Genomic DNA, 21170 nt, shown 5'->3' on the forward strand with positions numbered 1-21170 from the left:
CTCTAGGTCAGTAGGTTCAGTGGATGTTTAGTGTAATGGTATGATTGCAAACTTCTGAGAAGTTACGGTTTCCTTTTTTGAAAGGATATTGGTTACAGCCCTGTGTAAGTCAAGAGACAAAAATGACACTGAGAATAGAACTGTATCTGCTTATCCAATGTTATTAAGGTGGTTAATGTGTTGCAAAAGAAAATTGAGCATTTCTTTACTGATGTGTTTCATGTTCTTGTTCTAGACTACTATACAATGACTAAGTCTGTAAAGAAAAAAAATCAGTGAATTTACTGAATATGAATATCTGATGCGGCATTGGTTTGTGTTGTTAATGTAAATGTGTCTTTCTCATGTCTGTTATGTCCTGTGATGTCAAGTGTTTATTTATAATATGTAAGTATTATTTGACATATTTATGAGGAAACCTAAACTGAATTTTGCACTATGGTCAAAAAAAAAAAACAAAAAACAAAGCAATACACTCCTGTATGAACTGAAATAAAGTTTTCAAGGAGAAATACCGCGTTTGTGCCAGTGATTTCATAGAGGAAGCAATTTGGGATCTAGTGAGGTTTGGTTAAATGTGTGGCGTTTTGACTGGATGTGTAGTCATTCAGCCAGGATTGGCATTAGGACGTTCTCTTGGCTATAATTGATCTGGCCTGACAGCTGAGTCCTCTCTAAATACCCTCAGTGACCCCTAGTCAGATAGCATGCACACCTGTGCGCATACACACACATACAGACACTTGCACAAGTCCATTTGATGGGCTGGCACACGGTTACTAAGCACCGCGAACCAAGACGACGTGGGGTCACCTACAACTTGTTTGTGGGGCATCTGAATTTTGGTGTAAATCAAATGTTTGATAGCAGGTTAAATCAGACTATGCTGAACAGGCCTAAATTTTGTAAAGAAACTATGATGAAGTGCGGGTGACATGTACTCCCTTCTGGGCATGTTCTGGTAAAATACGTCCCAGTGGAAAGCTGAGTTGTACCCATTACTTGAGTTTCCTACCTGGGTGATGAGAGAGTCATTTTTGACTCTAGACACATCATTGGAGATTATAATGTTGAAATAATTTGCATTCAGGCAAATAATTCAGGCACTACAGCTTTCCGAAATGGCAAACAAAGCAGCACTTGAAAGGCATGGAAATGGAAAAGCAGTGAGCCTGTGTGAAATGTCCTGCGAGAATTTCATAACACTCACAAAACTGACAAAAAATGTCAGTGGACAACGGGCTCATCAGCCGTTTACTTCCCTTGGAAAACAGAAACCTTTTCCATGTTTGATTCTTGGGAAAATGACCCAGTTTCACTGACGTACAATGATGTCAGCTAAGTATTATCATGCCTCTAAACAAAAACATGTCAAGACGTTACACCATACACGCCTTACTCTCAGTCAAGTCTGTTTCTATGTCTACATTTTACTTTCAATTTCACACCAGGAATCTTTATGTTGTAAATGTTGAGTGTAGTGTGGATATAGGGGAGATTCAAAGCAATGCAACAAAATTGCAAAAATGCAAAAAAAAAAAAAAAATGGATTGACTCTTCCTTTTTGATCTCCCCCATCAAAGGATGACCCCGCTCCCCCACCCCCGACACAGCTACTGTTGTTTAGGACTGTGCGAACATCGGCACCACAGCTCTCTACTGCCTGACATCGGAGCCTGCCTTACCCGTTCCCCAATAAATCCCCTCACAGAGGTGAGAGTTTGAACGCCAGGGTTTCACCCTCTGCGCTCCAGAAAAGCACAGTCGGGTCACTTCCCGACTGGAGGTCTGAAACATCTCCTGAGTGACCGCCTCAGAGAACGTGTGTGCCTGGCTTTCGTTCAGGGGTGAAAAGGCAGGAAAGAAATGAATCAGGAAACGGCTCACACCGCAACAATGCCAGGGAAAAGGACGACAAGCAGCAGAAACGCAGCTGGTGAGGAGAAACTATCGAGGCGGAAGGGAAGTGTAATTGTTTATTAGCTGGTTAGACTTCCCTCCTTTCTCTCCCTTTGCACATTCCTCGTGTGGTATGATGAGTAACAAGGAAAACAGAAAATTACTGATGTGGGATTATTGGGGTTAAAGTTAAAGTTTCCAAATAACTTGCACCTGTAAAATCCCCAGCTCCCTCCCTGTCCTCATGACCGTATGGAATACAGTAATCATCAGACTGCAATAACACAATCACCATACAGTCATCATATTGCATTAGGATAGGATTTGGTGACAAGTGATGACATCATATAGATCTATTTTTGTCACTTACAGGAAATGTGTTTATTGGGGGAATACGTGTTTATTGGGGGATTGGGGTTTATATAGGGGATTCGTTTAAAACTTAAGACCTTTTTAAAACCAGCTGTTTAAGAGCAACTTCAAGAGCTTAAACATGAAGGTAATTATGTGAAGAATGGATTCAAAAACCAATGAAATTAATACAACTTTCTAAACATTCCCTAAGTGTTTAAATTAAATTAAAGTGCTTAAATTTGGCCAATATTTGTTCTGTAAAATGTTATTTTAGTAAAAACTCTACTCAATTCTTCCCTAGTAATTAACCTAATCCAGATGCAGTTATGTTTTCCCTTGCTAAGGAACATCAGCACATGTGACCTGTACATCCTGTATGGATAACTGGCCTGGATAACTGTATGGATAACTAACACTGTCTGGCCCAGAGGGGCTCGTCCACCTGTACATCAAGTCTTCGCCTCAGACCTGTCACACAGACAGAAACTGCACGTCTGGCGACTGTAGGCGAAACTGACTGCGAGGCAGGATGGGACGGAACCTCAGCTGGCTGCAGACTAAACTTTCCCCTGACTGTGTCAGAGCCCTCTCTCCCTCTCTCTCTGCGTCTCTGCAAGCCCGCCTCCTTCCTCCCGGGTACGCACTCCGTGCGCTCTGAGCGCACAGTGAGTCACCCAGCCCCGGTCTCCACCGGCTGGATCTGAAAGCAGGAGGAGGGAGGAGGAAGAGGAGGAAAGCGGATCCATTTTTCACTGTTGACAGGAACCCCCCGCTTGTGTTTGACTCCCTGTCAGGCCTTTGCTCACGGATCCGGGCTGACTTCCCTCGTCTGCGGGGAGCAGAGCAAACTACACGGCACGGTATTTCCTTGTGAAGCTACCACCACCTCCCGTTTCCTTTCCTCAGACTCCTCCCCCACTTCACAGCGGGATTCCAAGGCTATCGGTTATGAAGTGGAAAAACAAAACATTGTATTCTGCATTCTGCAGTAACAATTAACACGTAGCGTTGGCTGGATGCTTCTGATTAAACACTTCTGTGTGTGAAATTCAGTTTGATGGAATGGCAGCATTGTAGTATGGAATTCAGTGGCATGATGATTCCTGTTTTAATGCTGCAGAATTTGCATATTCTGGTTTGGCAGGAAAAAAAAAAAAAATCAACCACAGAGAAGAAACAACTGCCAAAGAGCAAATTCCTGATGGTTATAATAACGAGAGACATCTAAATAAGTCAAAGTATAGTAACACCTGCACGACCCTGAATCCCATGACAAAGTGATATATGTCAGTGTTACTAAATGAATTCATTATTGGCACTTAAATGTGGGTCATATTGTAGAATATATTACAATATATACTAGTATATTTGTATAGCATGTCTAAAATCACATGCATGAAAGGTGCAATTATTTCTGTATTTCTTGAATATATGCAGTGTTGTATATGCAACATGCAGAAACTGCTGAGTGTTTTCATTCTAACATGTCACTTTTTGGAATGGACCATGAGATAAAAAAAAAAACTGTGGTTAATTAGATAATTGACTTATTTTATTATGTAATGGCCCAACTAAGAGGGCTAACAGATTAATAATACACCTCTTTGGACCAGCTACAATAAATTCAAGAGCTTGAACATGAAGGTAATTACATGAATCTACAGTGGGGATTTAAAAGCCACATTTAATACTGACAATTTTCTAAACGTTCCTTAAATGTAAATAAATTTGGTTGACAATTTTTCCGAGCGTGAACACAATCTTGGCCGATATTTGTTCTTAAGTTTTAGATAATCAACCCAGGCATGGATAGGCATTACCTTTCGGTCTAGGTGAGAGAAAGGGCTGCAAGGTGGACACGAAATACCTGTGAAATATCTGCATACTTTCCCCTCAGGACACAACAGCAGGGCCGTTAACTGCCTGACTAAATAAACTGTAAACTGAGCAAAGACAAAGGAGGCCGCCGCTCTTCAGTAAACAGAGGAACCCCGACCACAGCAAGCACCTTTCCCAAGCAGAGGCACCACCCCGAACAGAGGTATCACCGTGCAGGTACTTTATCCTGGTTAAGTTTGTGTACCAAACAGCCAGAGATAAAGCTCCGAAATACGCGATACACTAACCCTTGGGATGGAAATAAACAGCAGCCTGTGTCCCCTACAAAAAAAGTAACAAATGGAAAAAAAAAAAAATCATATGAGGAAGATGTTGGAAAACTACAGTGTAGCCATTGTAAATGTGCTTGTGCTTTATATTTCAGGATCATATTTCTACAAGTAATACTGTATATTACTTTATCAAAAGCGATCGTCAGCAGTCATGTGCATGGAGTGAAATAAATTAACACAGGACAGTGAACAGGATGTCTGCGACTACCAGCCAAGTTCCACAATGTATATAACTGTCGTAGTTGCGCATTGAAATATTCAGCGTTGTTTTCAATTTGTTTTCACAGAGGAGTATGAACAGAAAACCGCACACACAATCAGTAAAATTTATTATACTCGACTGACAAGGATATTGTGGCAAGTCGGAAGAATGCGGTCATGCAGTTTAAAGCAATGTTCCATTTATCTAAATGAAGAACTTGCTTGCGGCTGTGATTGACACACTATGGGGCTATAAACTGAAAACATAAGAATGCTGCAATGGTTTAAGTATGAATCGAAAGTGCCAACCGTTAAAATATATTAACTAGTGTCTTCAACGACCCCTTTTTTAACATGTCAAGACATGCCAATGCTAATCGCCTGTCATTGACACCACGGTCTTACAGTCTGGAGCTAAAGTGTTTTATGAGAGCCTTCAAAAAAAATGTATGACCGCCATTTGTCCGCAAGAAAGTGTAAGAAAGCGTGTCTATGTGCCCTGTTAAATTTGCAAGGTGGATTTAACTGTAGACTTCCGTAGAAAGTGTGAACTTCGATTGCCCGGCCTCTCCCCCCCATCTCCGCGCACACCTCACACCGAGCGCACGCCCACACTCTCTCACACGCGCTCCCCTATACAAAACTCCGCCGCTGCCTCCCGCTTGCCAGAGTCCGGAGCTACACGCCGACGGTAAACAGTACACTGCGTGGATTACAGCAATACCACCACACAGAGAGGGATATAACAGATTCAATCGGCAGCACACACGCGGAGAGGAGAGCAATATGGGGGGCAGCATGTCATGTTACCCGCAACACAGTTTCGGGTCATCCCGGCACAGTTTCATACGCACGAGGAGGTAAGCGCTGATGTTGGTGGCTTTCTCGTTCGTTCTGTGCTCCGTCGTTTTGAGCAGGGGGTATTGGTCCCCATCTGACTTGCTGCAGACTGAGTGATCCGGCACGCTGGACCAAACTGTACGAGTTTGGGGTTTTAAATGTTGCCTGTTAAATGCCGGGGTTGGGATTATGGGACAAAATAATGGAGAGTGTTCTCAGATGATTAATTCTGTTTACGACCACACTGAACACGAAGTAAGGGGTCTTGCTTGCTGTTTGCACTTTGTGTGACAGGGCAGAGCTGTGAGGCACATAAATTTTAAATCATAAAATTTTAATCTTTGTCTCAAGAACATTACCAGTCTTCTTGCTGTTTATGGTATCGTGAATTAAAAGTTTTCTCAATTGGTGTTGGTAATCCTAGTGTTATTTACGTTCAACAAACACATACATAAAGCAGGTGGTATTTATGGTTAGCCCCCTTAATGACTTATTTACCGCTGTAATGTTGCGGTAGTAGACAAATATTGCGTAGTCCGTAGTAATGCATATTGAACACAGGTCTGTGTCGTTGAGTCCTGGTACAGCAGTTCTACGCTGTGGTTCTGAATAGACCTTTTACTACGGTTATGAAACGGCGCTGTTGAAATCGATCACCCCCATGGGATTGAGACCCTCTCCGCTAAAGCCCATTGAAATTTCAAATAAAAACACGAGACAAACGTCTTAAGTGCCCAACTCAACGATCGGGCAAAAAGGTGCATCGTCCATCAGGAACAATAACTTCAGTATGTTCATTTCCCCGTCTACATTACTCTGACCGTTACATAGTGGTGTTCTCAAAAGACCTATTTCACTAGGTAGTCCCCCCTGATGGATACGATTACAGAACGTAGTTGTCAGGAACACAAGTACCCGTGCACCCCGCATTTTCTTTGGCATTTTTTACATTCCGTTTGTATCATTCATACGTTATTGTTATTGTATATTCTGAGAACATTCCTTACACTCTGCATGAATGAAGCCGTGGAATGTGTGGCATTCAAGTGCAATTTGCCAACTGACCAATTTTTTTTTACATCAACGAAAAAAGAGAAAATTGTGATATTTAACATCAACAGAACAGAATGGATTTGATGTAAATTATGTAACACTGAAGATACAAATGGGATGGTGTGAGACAAAAGAATGTATTGACTCCTGAATCCATTGTTCAAGTTATGTCTGAATCAAAAGCTCTATTGTTCTATTGATGTGAATACCAAATCTCAGGGTCAAATTAGAATTCATGTTTTGGTCAGTTTGTCCTATATGACGTGCAACACGTAGAAAACACGTATTAGATAATATACATACAGCATGTATCCTGTGCTGTCATTATTTCATAAAACAAAAAATTCTCATAAACTGCAACAATTTTTAAGACAGCTACCCAGTCCCCATTTGAAATTCAGAGTAGACCGTTAATGAAATCAGTATCAATAAAGAAATCAACAACAGAACATGTCAAGTCAAATTCACTTGGAAAAGGGGAAATGCACATGAATTAATGTTTAGAATGACACCTGTCTGAAATGATGATGCATATTGACGTTTGCTTGTCTCCTGCGATTAGCGGTCGGTTATTCCGTAAGAAGCACCCACAGGAAGGGCCAGAAAAGTCCAACAGCATCATCAACATCATGTCCACTGTCACGCCCATGAAGGTGAGCACTCCTGGAATACTTCCCATGCACATCATTTCAGAACAGGCCTATGATACTGTACTCCTGTTTTTACAGATTAAATTTATGTATATAATTCTCATTTGGTTGGCTCAGTTTTAATATTGAATTAACATATATGTCATAAGAATGCAATACTTAATACCAATTAATACTTATTATTGCATTTGTTATTACTGTTTGCACTATTAACATAATTAATGTTAATGTGAAATTATGTCAAATGCTGTTGATTGTAGGAGATGTCAGCTAAGGATCTTGAGACGATACAGAACATCAAATGGAGCCCTCCCCAGTCTGCCCATGATCCCTCGGGCGGCTGGAAGAAAAGCAGCGTCAACGTGAAGAATTACGGGAGGCTGATCCACAGCTCCAAACTGCGCTTCCGCTTCGCACACTGCCAGGTGAGGCTTACCTGTGCGTCCCGGTAGGGGCAGGCTGAGGGGTTGTGGTTCACCCATCGAGGCTCGGCAACTTAATTGTGTTACCCAGTCTGTCAACCACTGCTGTACCTCGCTGCTCCAGACAACGCCGTCTTCTGGAGGGCCCGCAGTAACAACCAGGACCGTTTAGTCTATGGATAGGCAACCCTGTAGCACAATTTTGCACATTTTCTGTTTCAATGAATGGAAATATTTTCAGTATTTCACACCTGATAGCCTACTTCCATGCTGACTAATAATTGATCCTGTTATGTAACTGAGTTAACTAGGGGTACGGGTGGAGCAAAGACCAACGGTATTTTCAGGACCGGGGTTGCCCACATGATTTGTGTTGCCAGGACATGATTTAGCAAACAGGAAGATGATGTATTACTCTAGGGGTGAGCAAAATGCACAGGTCTGAGGCACAGAACGCCACCACACACCACTGTAATTGCATGAATCCTGTCGCAATGGGGCAGGTGTGATGCAGTGCCATTGATTGAAGACAGCACAGAGCGGGGACAGCAGCCCCTGTCTGAACACGCAGAGATTGTGCAACGCCTCGTGCAAGCCTGAGACACCCCCCTCAGGGGAAGGGCGTTTCAGATCTGCTCAGCGATACAGCCGACTCTGGCATTATAGCGTGGGAATCGCTACCTGACAGTGATGTCATGCATCAGGTCCTTTTATGATATGGGGAAAAGAAAAAGAAGAAAAAAAAAAAAAACAACACACAAGCACAAGAAAACAATCCCGGATGAAATCACAGGGGGGACATCACAGCATTTTGTAACAGACACAATGGTATTGTGAAACCGGAGAAGGCAACATTACCTAAGTGTGTTTGTACAGAAGTAGTCAAGGTGAACCGCGAAACAAACCAGAATCCCCCTCTATCTGAATTATAATCACACGTCACTCTTTTCCTACAGGAAGTACATGACTGCTACTTGGACCTCTTCCAGACCCACCTTCATTTTGTCTCCCGCAACACCACCGGGCTCACCTACCAGGTGAGCTTTTACTCATAGAGGGATACGCCAACATTTCTCCAAAACCCAGGCTTTGTGATTTTACAGCCATTTGCCCTTGCACTCAGAAGCACACTGCCAAATGTTTGGGTTTTTTAAGGCTGATGAGATTTAGAATGGAAATTGATTCAATTTGCATTATTACGATTTTACTAGGTGAACACGTTATATTTCCATAAAAGACAAGCAATGTCTGTTTCCAAGGCTCAATGCAGAAAAGAACACACAATCATTTGCAAACAGGTTAGAGATCTACCCTGAATTGAATGGCACAATTTAGGCCTAATGTAACATACAGATCTGAAATAGGGAAACAAAAACATTTTTTATATACGGACACTCACAATGTCTGGGTTCACGGTGTCCTCTTTACCTATGGTTAAATAAACAGTGGAGTCAGTTGTATTGCCTGTGTACATGTCAGAAAGAGATTCTGCCACTCCTCTGCTGTCAGCTCTGTACAGACATGAATCATTGTTTCATTCTGTCTGGATCAACTTTAGCAAGGGGCGTGGCACAGCAATTAGGTTACCTACCCTGCCTGTGTCATTCAGGGCTTTTGCACTACTTTGATTATGTCGCTAAATGACTCATAACTCAAAATACAGTGCTTTCTTGTCCCAGATATATATCGTACCCTTTTCAAACTGAACAGCAAAAATTCCATTATCAAAACTCCTGAGTTCAGCTAAAATCAGATTCATTTAGACTCAGATCATCAGTCTGAGTGACTCTAGAATGCAGATAATTGTGGCACTCTTAAAAGAAGCCTGCATGCCATCACACTAAAGGGTACATGCATTAGCCACGCACAGGGAATATGTCACTCGGAATAAGGATGTTCTGTGGAAACGTGATGTGCTTCGCTCTGAAGTGCCTTTTTCCTGCGTGTCCAGGGAACGCTTCCGCTGAAGGAGCTCGCGATTTGGAACCTGCAGAGCAACAGAAGCAGCAACCAGCTTAACCCGTTTGCGTTCCAGATAAACGGTAAGTAGGCATGCGCCTCATGTTAAACATGTGTCAACACTGCACCAAAAATGAAAAAAAAAAAAATGCGCCTCTCTACATCTGAGGCAATTTCACAGCGGGGACGATTAAATCTGAACACCCCTATGTAGGGTGGATTACATAGTTTACATTTCATCTATTGATACAGCTGGATACTTACAGGAATGCAGGTGTGCCCTGCTCAAGGGTACAACGGCAATGCCCCGCCTGGGATTCAAACTTGCAATTTCAGATTACAAGTGCAAATCCCCCCCCGGTTTTTCTAACCAACTACACGTCACCCCACTGTGACAACCTGTGCACCCAAGCAGGAGTGCAGGGCAAGGTGCATGCATGCGAGCCGATGCAACTACTTCACACACTAGGGGCCTCACGGTGCACCAGGAGGAAGACACCAAACAGAGGATAGGCAGATACCTCTGTTACTAACCGAGTACCTGGTAGGCGCACAAGCGAGTTGCAAGGCGCCATTGGTGTAATGAGCAAACCATGGCACACCAACCCAGCCCTATCCTCAGTATAACAAAACCGATCTATTCCACTGCCATGGGTGCCCGCTTTATTATTGTCAGAGGATAACCCTTGTTTTAAGGCTCAGACAGATTCAGGCTCTTAGACACTCTGCCACATTCCTCACTGAGTTCATAAAAACTTTTACTTTCAAAAGGTTGTAATTGAACATGACTATATACATTTGTAGTTTAGGCTGTCTGATTCATCAGCAATCATCACTTTTTAGCAATCAGTGCTTTTCCCTTACATTTTTTTTAAAACAAAAATCACTCACTGTAGTTATAAGTCAGTGTTATGTAATGATATTACAACAAAACGTAATGCTGATACCAATAAGGAATTAAGGACAAAATCTAAAATATTTTTTCTGGCTAACAAGCCAATCAATGGGTTGTAGGTTGATCTTTAAATCAGTGTTTAAGGTCCTCGTCCTGAGCTCATCTCTCTTGGCTACAGGTCTCATTTGCAGATATTTAAAAAAACTCATTTGCAATGGACGCCTACATGAAACTCTTCAAAGGAACCACAAGCCCAGTTTTCTGCCTCAGCCTGACAAACCTCAGTTGGTCGTCAGTTACTGTGAGGCTATGATGTCACAAAGCCCCCATTGTTTGTTGACAGGTGCCAGTGAACTCAGCTGTTGAGGAAAAAGGCCATTTTCTCATCTCTGGTGTGGTTGGAGCCAAGCAATTGCACATTCCCGGGCCATGAAGCTTATCTCATGGCTCCTCTATCAAGCATCTTTCACGAAGTACACGCAAATACTTTCACTTGCTCAGCTATCTGTTTTTGGTGATCATTTTAATGATTTAGCCACAGTTACATGCATAATTAAGATGGTCACGGTTAAAACACAGTGATAACACCGTTATGCAATGTTGCTGTTGCAATAGATTAAGCTGGAGAAGTTCTCCATTGACTAGATTTTATAACAATATGAGCATATAAGGGGTTTCAGAGAGCTCTGCTGTCTCTGAAACTGTGACCCTGCTTAGCATCTCATTGTCCTCAACAATTACTTTATAGTCTTGGGGAGGTTCAGCAGGACAAGCAAGTAGAGCCATTCTGTGAAGAAATAACAGACTGCTGTGTGAGATAGGGCCTTAATTTTCACAGCACAAGAGGAGAGGATGCTTTCAACATCCGCTAAGATCGCAATTAAATATAAACAGAACAATCAACAAATATGACCTAGATTACAGTAATTATTTATAAAAGGTTAGTCAGTTGTGACACCCATGAAAAGAATCTTAAAACATTCAAATGAAAGGCATAACAGCTCTGATACTTCTTTAATTAATCATCTGTACTCTCGAGACATGCTGTGATATTGAAGTGCATTCCAAAATCATCAGCTCCTTCTCACACAGAGGAGTTTACTGGAATGTAAAGCGCCGGGCAGGAGTGAATGCTTGGAGATGACCTTTGGAATGTATGACTGATAACAGGGAGATTCCAGATCTCTCTGAATGGATATGTCATCTGTTTGTAAAGGCAGCCCTTTGGAGAGAACTCCAGTTTATTCATACGATGTGCTGGGAAGCTGGCTCATCCTAACCTTGGAGGCCAGAGAGGCATCATGCTCATGACCACTTGAAAGTCTCGCCTGAAATTTAACTATACAAATTGTATGATTATGTATGCTTAATGGTATAAAATCAGGCAAACAGTGCTACACCTTTTCCAGTTATAATAGTGACATCATATAATAAAATCAAATCATGTCAAAATTATACAGATTATATATAAAAAAAACTTTGTTATTTATGCTTGGGCTAATGATTACTTTCATCATGTGACTGGTACCAGAGAATCAGGCTGAATTGATTTGTTGACTCTCGACTGAACTCTGACCTGACTAACTTTGTCCCTGCAGGTGTCAGCTTGAACCCCATCGTCGTTCTTTGCTCCAGCCAGGTGGAGCTGGACACCTGGATGCACCACCTCACAGAGCACGTGGAAGCCAACGGGGGGAGCGTGGTCACCTCGGACACCTTGGCCTACACAAGGATCAAGGTATGTCACCTCTTTCTCACACCCCAGTGCCGTGTCAAGTGTGACAAAAAAGGAGAACCAACAGAAATAGTCCATTCCAAGTGCTGATGAGTACATTACATCACCTTATTGTCATTTAGCTGATGCTCTTATCCAGAGCGACTTACTGAGGTTACAATTTTATCCATTCGTATAACTGGATATTTACTGACGCAATTGTGTGTTAAGTACCTGGCCCAAGGTTACAGCAGCAGTGCCCCAGCGGGGAATCGAACCAGCGACCTTTCGGTTACGAGCCCTCTTCCTTACTACTGCGCTACACCGCTGCCACAGTGAAAATTCCTACAAGTTTACTGTGCAGGATTTTGCTGGAGAGCTGCAGGGATTGCGGTCAGAGCAGCCACAACAAACACATAACATCCTGACTGCTCTTCAGCAAAACGAAAGCCAATGGAACCAGCACTCCCATAACTGGCACCGCTGGCATATGATCAAAGAGAGTGGGAAATGTGGGATTCCGGGCCTGGATATACCACACACAAATATCTAATATTAGACAAGAAGGCATCCAGGATCAGGTTTCAGCCACATCAAAACATCTAGATTTTAATCACAGTCGACCGTTCAACAGCATGTGATGCCTGCATTTCATAAAGCACAGAGGAAGCAAACTTCTAGGAAGTTGTCTGTGCTTTTACATTTGGCCCATCTTTGTGATTTACACGCAGGTCAAAGCTGTGTTTGCCATGTCTTATTAACATTACCTTCCCTCTCTGGATAACTCCCAGAACACACAGGATGGCACAGTGGGCAGAGAGGAGCTGAGGAATTCGGTGGAGAACGAGCCGATTTACGAGTGGGAGGGCTCCCAGAGGGAGTCCCTGGGACCCATTACCTACATCACCAAAGTGCGACTGCAGCACCTGCCGTGCCAGGTAAGAACCATTTTTCCCCACACTGCATAAACCCCCCTCCATCAGACAGGGCCCAGGTCCTGTCATGATCTAGTTGTCATTCTCAAGATTGGCTTACTTCTCTAGTGTTGCTGATTTATAAAAATAATAAAATAAAAATCCTGCTAGACCAATGAAACATTAAAAGTTCAGATGACCTGCAACAGAGGGAGGTTTGGCTGTCTGTGTGTCAGTAACGATGACATCACACAATCCATGAATATTCCTGTACAGAGATGTGTGAACTTGGGAAATATTGGATTTCCTGGGACACGCTGACCCGCGTGACCTCAGGCTGTGGGGAATTTTATACCGCTTCCCAAGAGGGTTTATGATGACACCGGTGTGTTATCGTGTGTCACCGAGTGAGTATGAGGTATGAGGAAGAGAGAAACATTACAGTTACAGCTACTGGTGACCCCCGCACAAAAAGTACAGTCTTCCCACTGTTGCGCAATGGAGATCCGCCTGCATGTCAGTGTCAGGAGGGCTGTTACTGAGTGGAAAGGCTGGGAAGACTAGTGCCTCAGCTGTGAAATTACAAAACGCTAAGCCCCGTTTCCTGGCAAGACTCCACCGGCACGTCATTGACGAAAACAACCTGGTGCAAGACCGCGACCTAAGCACGCCGCCGTTTCTGTCGACCCCGTTTCTGCTGCGAATCGAATTTAAACGTTAGTACAGCTTCAATGCACATCAAAGAGAAAATTCCAAAGCATTCTGAGGTGGGAAAGCAAACTGGCCCTTGATCAGTGCTGTGGGAAAGAATGCTGGCTGGTAAAAGGGTGTGTAAACCAGTTCTCCTCCTTGACTCACCTCACAGCTGGAATGTCGACTGCCATCCTAACACACCCTTTCTCAGGAGCAAAAACTGTATCCATTTCAAATGGAATACGCACTATTACAGTGTAGAAAAAGTGCTGTTGCTTTGCATTGCTTCTTTTTAAAATAGCATACTTATGTTCTAAGATCACCAGATGGCCATTGAGAAATGGTCTTGACGATAATGTGACGTTAAACTTGTCTCTTCAGGAGCAGTTCGACAGACTCTTGGTGATGTATCCAGCCACCCTGATCATCCTGTCTGAGGAGAGCAATGGCCTCTTCTATAAAGTAAGTTTCAAAAATTGCTTCACCATGTTAATGACACTCAGACACAGAGTATATATGGCTGTCATCTTGGTGTCATTTCTGCAGCAAGCTTAAGGTCATGTGGAACTGTTGTGTATGGGTTTTCCTCTTATTGCCTGTGAAGGGCAGATTAATTATAGTATAAACAGCAAGATTTTGAAATAGTTCAATGTTTTTTAATAACCTGTGTAATTGCAGGGGAAGCTATCTCTGAACATGATCACTGTAACCACGCCGTGCCAAGACGTGAGGCCAAACACATTCATGATCGAAGGTAACCTGACAATTTGACTCATTTCCTGTGTTTTAATCGCAAACATGTATGTCAGGAACGCATTGTCAGTGTTGCATGTATCAGGATGACCTCAGGTGCAAAGGAACCATCAGGTGCAGTTTAGCTCACAAGCTGTGTCTACATGGATGTCAACGGGAGTGCACAGAACTTGTACGTGTAAATTTATCAACAGGAGAGCATGACACCCTGTTTGATCATCCCCCCCAACGGCCTTTTGTTTCAGGGCAATTCATTAACCCCATCGTCGTGTCTTGCCTGGACAAGAAAGAGTTCCACGAATGGCTCCATCATTTCAAAGCCTCTCACGTCCCCGTACAGATCCCCCCGCCGCCGGTCTATGACATCATCGACACGCCCACCAAGAGAACGGTAAGACTCGCCCCCGAGACCTGCAGCAATGAATCGGGTCTTTTGTAGCGCCTCATTCTCTAGTCTACTTGAATAAGCAAACACTCCATGTTTTTTTTTCCCTCCTCCCTTCTTGTAAAATGCTGCTGTGAGTAATGTTTGCTGTGGTGTGCTCTGCAGGTTCCAGGTCAGATTGACAGGTGGAGTGGACACAGCAGCCAGGGCTTAATGGAGTCACAGAGGTTCTCTCAGAATGGAAGGGGCTCCTACGAACTCCAGTTCCACCACCCCATGGACAACCCCCTGTCGCCAGGGTATACGGAACCTCTCTATGTAAGGCTTGACATTTGTAAATGCCTTTTTTTTTAAAGATGATTCTGTCAAAAACTTAATTAAGGCGAGAGCAGGTTGATACAATCAGATTTGTTGTAATGCAACTGCCACGGAAAGCCTTACTTTTTTTTTTTTAAGTCGTTGAGTGTCGTTTATCAGAAATGTGCAAACACACAGCAGGTGATATTTGTAGCAGCAAGGAAATTGAGTAATTGATTTTAGTAGTTTTGTGGGGACACCTGCAGTAAGATCAACTGAATCAATATTGTTTGTGTCTATATGATAAATCTTATCAGCTGGAAATGTTTGTCTTGGTGGATTGGTTTTTCAATACAGATGAACAGGATGAGCACTGCAACAGATTATAAGTAAACAATTAACAGTGATACAAACCAGGACTCTCTCTGATAAAGATCCACAGTTAATTCAGAAAAAATATAATCCAATCAACTGAAGCATATACTTAAACAGACAGAGCCTGACCTGCAGCATATTAAAACATTGGCTAGGATTGCTGTCATTAAAATTAATTTGAAAACAAATTCACTTGAACCCGTACACACTCACTCTTCTCCAGCAATTGCAAACACATCACAAAGAAGCCACGCTGGCTGTACCCATGGACCTGCTGAATAAATTCACAGGGGGTTCTCAGTATTACCAGGGCAGGACCTTGCTTTCCCAGTTGGTTGACTGTGGGCAGACTTCCCATCCAGGTCATTTACACTGGGAAAAGCAGAGTGCTTTGTTCTGGAACATTTGTCAGTTAGAGTTGCAGTTCTCCCACTATGTATTTCAGTCATGTTAAAACAAGGGATAAAATGACCTATACCTTTCATTATATCATAGATTTAAGCCAAAGTAGCTGAGATTGTCTTTGAATGTAATCAACAAATCGACAGCCTATTTATCATTCAAATGTCATTTGATACTCAGCAGATGTAGCCTGAAATCAAGAGCAGTGATTACATTCTAACATTATAATCATTTAGTAAACACTCTCATCCAGAGTGACCTACACAGGTTACAACTTTACATGTTACCCATTTATACAGCTGGATATTTACTGAGGCAATTCTGGGTTAAGTACCTCGCCCAAGGGTACAGCCACAGTGCTGGGGAATCAAACCTGCAACCTTGCGGTTATGAGCCCTACTCCTTACCACTACACCACACTGCATGATGATCCAATGAAATTGTTTGCCGCTGGGTTAAATACAGCGGTGCTGACCCGACCCCTCTATCTCTCTCTCTGCATTAACAGTACCGGCACAGCCAGCTCACCTCCGCGGAGCCACCCTCTCGGCACAGCTACAGGAGCAACAGCTTCTCCTCCCGCATGAGGCCCGGCCTCGACTTCCGCCCCCCGTCCCAGCGGTACTCCTATGCCTCCACCGACGCCCCGATGTCCCCCGTCTACAGCACGCCGTACAACATGGCCCCACGGATGGAGAAGTCTCCCCTCGTTAAGGTACTGAGCTACCCATTCCAGGCCTGCTGGGGGGGGGGGACAACTGTAAAATAAAAACTATCCCAATGAAACACAAATGTGGGCTGCAGGATCATCATAGCCTCACACATCCACTGATGGTAAAACCTTGGATCCAAACCCATGTGGGAGCCCTCTCTAACACTGATATCCTCTGCAACACGTGACAATCATCTGTTGTTTAGCTCCGAGGAGTTTGACACATTGGAATCTTAGTAGGTAGTATCAGTCCTGGTAGTAGTGGTGGCACTAGTACTGATAGTAACAACAACAGCACTACTACTAGCATTACTACTACTATTATTAATAATAATAATAATAAATGTGCCACCATCATTGGGCTCATCTCTGGTCTCCCTGTCTCAGTCCAACAGCTGGAGCGTCCCACAGTCCATGAGGTACCAGCTCTCCAGCCCGCAGAGGTCCTCAGACATGTGTGCGCTCCGCAGGCCTCTGTCCCCCCTGTACGACGACCCCAGCACGCCTGGGAGATACCTGCAGGAGGACAACTACGTGCGGCCGGCGGTAAGTGGGTCAGGCTTATCCGATTGCATCTCTCATTTTACACCGCGACATGGGGCCTCCCAGCGCCCCGGTACAGCGGCGGGGACGTGACCATGCCGAGCTCGGAAACTGTCTGGTCCGCTGATGACTAATTGATTGATTCAGCTGCATAATTAAGGAGGCTGCGAGGAGACAGTGATCTACCCTGTAAAAGGCTCAAAGCAAGTGATACTTTGACATTACATTGCATTATTGTAATTTAAAAGACACTCATTCAGAGTGACTTACAGATTTTATCATTTTTACATGTTATCCGTTTATACAGCTGGATATTTACTGAGGCAACTGTGTGTTAAGTACCTTGCCTAAGGGTACAACAGCAGCTCCCCAGCGGGGAATTGTACCAGCAACTTTTCGGTTAAGAGGCATGCTCCTTACCACTATGCTACACTGCTGCCCCAAATTCAGAACACCTTATTTAGGTGTTGCAAATTTTAAAGCAAGGTTTTAACAGCAAGATACGCCGATACTATAAATGTAACAATCCGGTGAATTTACTCCTTTACTGGGTGAGTGTTGTGCTGAGAATGACTCCTCTCTTCATTTCCAGCAGGTGGCACTGCAGTACCAGCGGCGGCTGGTGGAGCAGCGGGACGTCCAGCTCCTGCCGCCCTCCTTCAGGCTGCGCACGCCCCCTATGGGCCGGAGGAGGAAGAACACCGCTGACTTGGAGCAGGAAGAGGAGAATGCCCAGTGGACAGCAGAGCAGCGCGCTCAGGCCGTGGCCAAACTGAAGCTCCTGTCCCCTCCCACTGCAACGCTGCTGCCCAGCAACATCACACAGGTAAGCACACCACAGCCACCTTCACCTGGCCTCCACCTGTCCTGCCGTCTTCTTCTATATTCCCAGTTGGTATACAGATGCCACATACAGTCAAGGAGAGATGTGCCTCCTAATGACACTTCAATCACACCTTTAAGTTTAGTGATCTAAATTCTGTGATTCCTTTTTAAAATCATTACTGTACATCATACAGACAGGCAGTATCTGAATAAGGTAAATGAAAGAAATGAACTCACAAGCTAAAAGCTGTCAATCCATAGAGTAAACCTTCACAGTAAAAATGTAAGAGACACACTGCAGTGAATCATAGGCATTTAATCACAGTCACTCATCTAATCTGAAGATGAAATTCAGGAATGAGCTTTGGGGCCCCTTTGTTGGACTGGGACCAAGACTGGCAACTGGCAATCACACACTTTCCCTCTGACTGCTCTCGATGAGGGAGGGGGCAAAGCTATACTTGTCCATGAGCATATCAATAAAAAAAGCTTCCTTCTTTCTTTTTCCTCTACAGACGGTCTTCCCACCGCAAAGCCAGCCCATGCCGTACAATTACTTACCAGGTAAGAATGTCAGGCATTATGGAGTTAATGGATACCTCTGCCGTTACCTGTCTGTACTGTGCCAAAATATGCAGCGTACGTTAACTTGTCTGACTGGTTCAGTGATGATCTTAAAACATAACCCTCTTTAAATGTCATAAAATCTTGCAGTCATATGCAAACAGTAATAACTACACACAAGATGATGACCATGTCAGATAGCCATCTGACCAAAAAAAAAAAAAACAAATCTAGTGATTATTTTCACAATGGAACGGCCATTAGAGGCATGCTGTTTTCCGGCTGGTAGGCTTGTTTTAGCTTGACCTTTTCCAGAGTAGAGCTGCGTATCTGGGCAGAAGGAACAGAGGGTGGCCTGGCGTGACAGGCCTTCCCTGAGCATGCTCAGAGGAGTGTCTGCAGTGGAAATGAGAGCAGGGAAGGCACACAGACGTGCTGGTGAAACCAGACCCAGGCCAGCTTTAAAAGACACGTGTGCAGGTGTCTTTTGATGTAGCACATACAAGGACACAGCACTAAGGACAACATGGCCCACGATAAACGATTTCTCCCCCCCAATGGGCACATCCTGATTGGCTAACTACCTCTCATCTCACTGTTGCCCCACACCCCCTACTTTTATTCAAAGACGTGTATTATGTTCTGCTATACGCCATTGTAGCATACCGTAGTTTATGGACGAAGCCGTCATGAAGCTGAAAATCACTTTGTTCGCACAGCTGGAGAAACACTCCCATTCAGCTGCAAACTCAGCTCCAAAGTCCACGTGTAATTTTCCCAGACCTTGCAACAGATGGTGGAAAATCAGTTAGACAGGATCATGTCTCTGCACCACCTTCTCAGTAACCATGAAACAGTTTAGCAACTTCGTTCCTATATGGTGAAATAAATACATGCTATAATATTCAGTGGGAAATCGAGGAAGTTGAAAACTCACATTTTTTGAGGGGGGTGAGTTTCTGCTTGAGTAATACTGATAGTGCTGTTCAAAGCATGTAGGTTGTCAATTCTGGCTTGAATAGGACAGAAAGTCTTGACTCACAGAATGTGACTTAGGTTAGACTGCAGTTGCCCAACCCAGACAGACTCATTCCAATGTTTCTCTCTCTCCCCCACAGATGAAAACTGCTTCCTGGAGCCCGCAGAACCAGACGACCAGGAAATGGACTATGATAACGTTTGGGACTTTGACAACGACGGCAAGATGATTCAGCCCCTGCCGGGATTCTCGGCACACAGGACAATGGGAGACGTGGGTGCCCCAGGCATCGGCTATATGTCAGCACAGCAGAGATGGTCGTAAAACACGAACCACGGCGAAGCGCATCTGGAATTGTGGGAATTTAATGGAGATGCCTCATCGGGACTGTTACTATGCACTGGCCAGGAGCACTCCCCCTCAAAACCTTGCACTACCCCTCCTGCTTATACTCCATGGCAGGAGCCATAAACCATGACTCACACGGCAACCCCCTGCTTCGCAGTGAATCATGAGAATAACGCACAGCAATGTTGAGATACAGATGCGAGAGGGCCTTGATCCTGTCACTCATGCCTATGGCAGGTCATAGCTGCATAAGAACAGTGTGAGTGACTGGGGAGCCTCTGGTGTGACTGTACCACTGGAGTGACGTAGTGAATCTGATTTTTACGGTAGTTTTTAAAACACTGTCTCTCTGACATGCTTCTATACAACTGTAAATATATATAATTGAAAGCATTCAGGGGTATAGCAATTGCTACTATAGGTTATTTTTGCCTTTTCCCCACCAATGCCACTGAAATGTAGCATAGCAGGATTTTGTATAGTGTACAAAATTAATTTTGTATATTGTTTTGTATTATGTACATATGTATTATTTGTGGGTGTTTGAAAATGTTATCTGGTATTACTGGTATTTGAATTTTCGTTCAGTTTTTATTTATTGACAGTCTCAGAAGGGCTTGATCTGTTTACATATATTTTTTAATGTTTTTAATACTGAAGTACAATACAAAAAAACTGGAAGTTTTATATTTTATTTCCTATTGTGATGACTACTGTCACACTGAAAAGAAGATGCAGTTTCCTCCTCTTGTAAAAGTAATTTCATCTGGATTAAACAGAGGAAATGACACTTGTTCTATTAATTTCATTTAAAAAAAAAAAAAAAAAGCACAGACCAGGCTTAGGCAATATCCATGTGACTTCATTCTTAGAATGTGCTGCGTTACTTCACTGTTACGGGTATTTATTAAAAGTTTAAAAAGTAAAACATTTTACCCTCTTTCTTTTTTTGTTTTAAATGGTACCTTTTGATGTATGTGAAAATTCCATCTTTGCATAGCTGGCTACCGTTACAACGAAGCTTCCCAGGATGGAAATTAAAGTATAATGATAATATGAAAGGAATAGCTAGTATAAACTATGCGTGCTGTGAGTGTGCGGAAAAACTACCAACCAAACAAACCCCATAAAGCGGGCCGACGCTGACCTCCCAATCCTAGCGAGCAAAAGGTGAACCTACCGACTCCGGCATCTCCTGGGTCAGCTCCGTCCTCTGGGCTCC

At 43.5% G+C, this 21170-nt stretch overlaps 1 protein-coding gene across 2 annotated transcripts; it reads left to right on the plus strand.

Moving 5' to 3' along the window:
• Positions 1–5306: 5306 nt before the first annotated feature.
• Positions 5307–20429, plus strand: LOC118780087 (pleckstrin homology domain-containing family N member 1-like). Of its 2 annotated transcripts, none has more exons than XM_036532397.1 (16): positions 5307–5485; positions 7081–7171; positions 7429–7593; positions 8547–8627; positions 9542–9632; positions 12043–12182; positions 12950–13096; positions 14147–14227; positions 14444–14519; positions 14764–14909; positions 15069–15221; positions 16486–16692; positions 17077–17235; positions 17825–18058; positions 18573–18621; positions 19740–20429. In XM_036532397.1, the coding sequence occupies exons 1-16, from the start codon at positions 5412–5414 to the stop codon at positions 19922–19924; spliced, it is 2079 nt and encodes a 692-aa protein (XP_036388290.1). In that variant the 5' UTR covers positions 5307–5411; the 3' UTR covers positions 19925–20429. The 2 variants fall into 2 exon arrangements, with proteins under 2 accessions (XP_036388290.1, XP_036388291.1); XM_036532398.1 differs by having other exon boundaries at positions 17828–18058.
• The last annotated feature ends 741 nt before the right edge of the window (positions 20430–21170 follow it).

This window comes from Megalops cyprinoides, chromosome 7 (assembly GCF_013368585.1).
Source record: "Megalops cyprinoides isolate fMegCyp1 chromosome 7, fMegCyp1.pri, whole genome shotgun sequence".
In the NCBI taxonomy this organism is placed as follows: domain Eukaryota; kingdom Metazoa; phylum Chordata; class Actinopteri; order Elopiformes; family Megalopidae; genus Megalops; species Megalops cyprinoides.

What these genes read in the sequence shown, in the direction of transcription:
- LOC118780087 (XM_036532397.1), top strand. Translation starts at nt 5,412, where the DNA reads ATGGGGGGCAGCATGTCATGTTACCCGCAACACAGTTTCGGGTCATCC. An exon ending in AAACACATTCATGATCGAAG is followed by an intron (nt 14,520 to 14,763) that starts GTAACCTGACAA and finishes CTTTTGTTTCAG; the next exon opens with GGCAATTCATTAACCCCATC. An exon ending in ACAACTACGTGCGGCCGGCG is followed by an intron (nt 17,236 to 17,824) that starts GTAAGTGGGTCA and finishes CTTCATTTCCAG; the next exon opens with CAGGTGGCACTGCAGTACCA.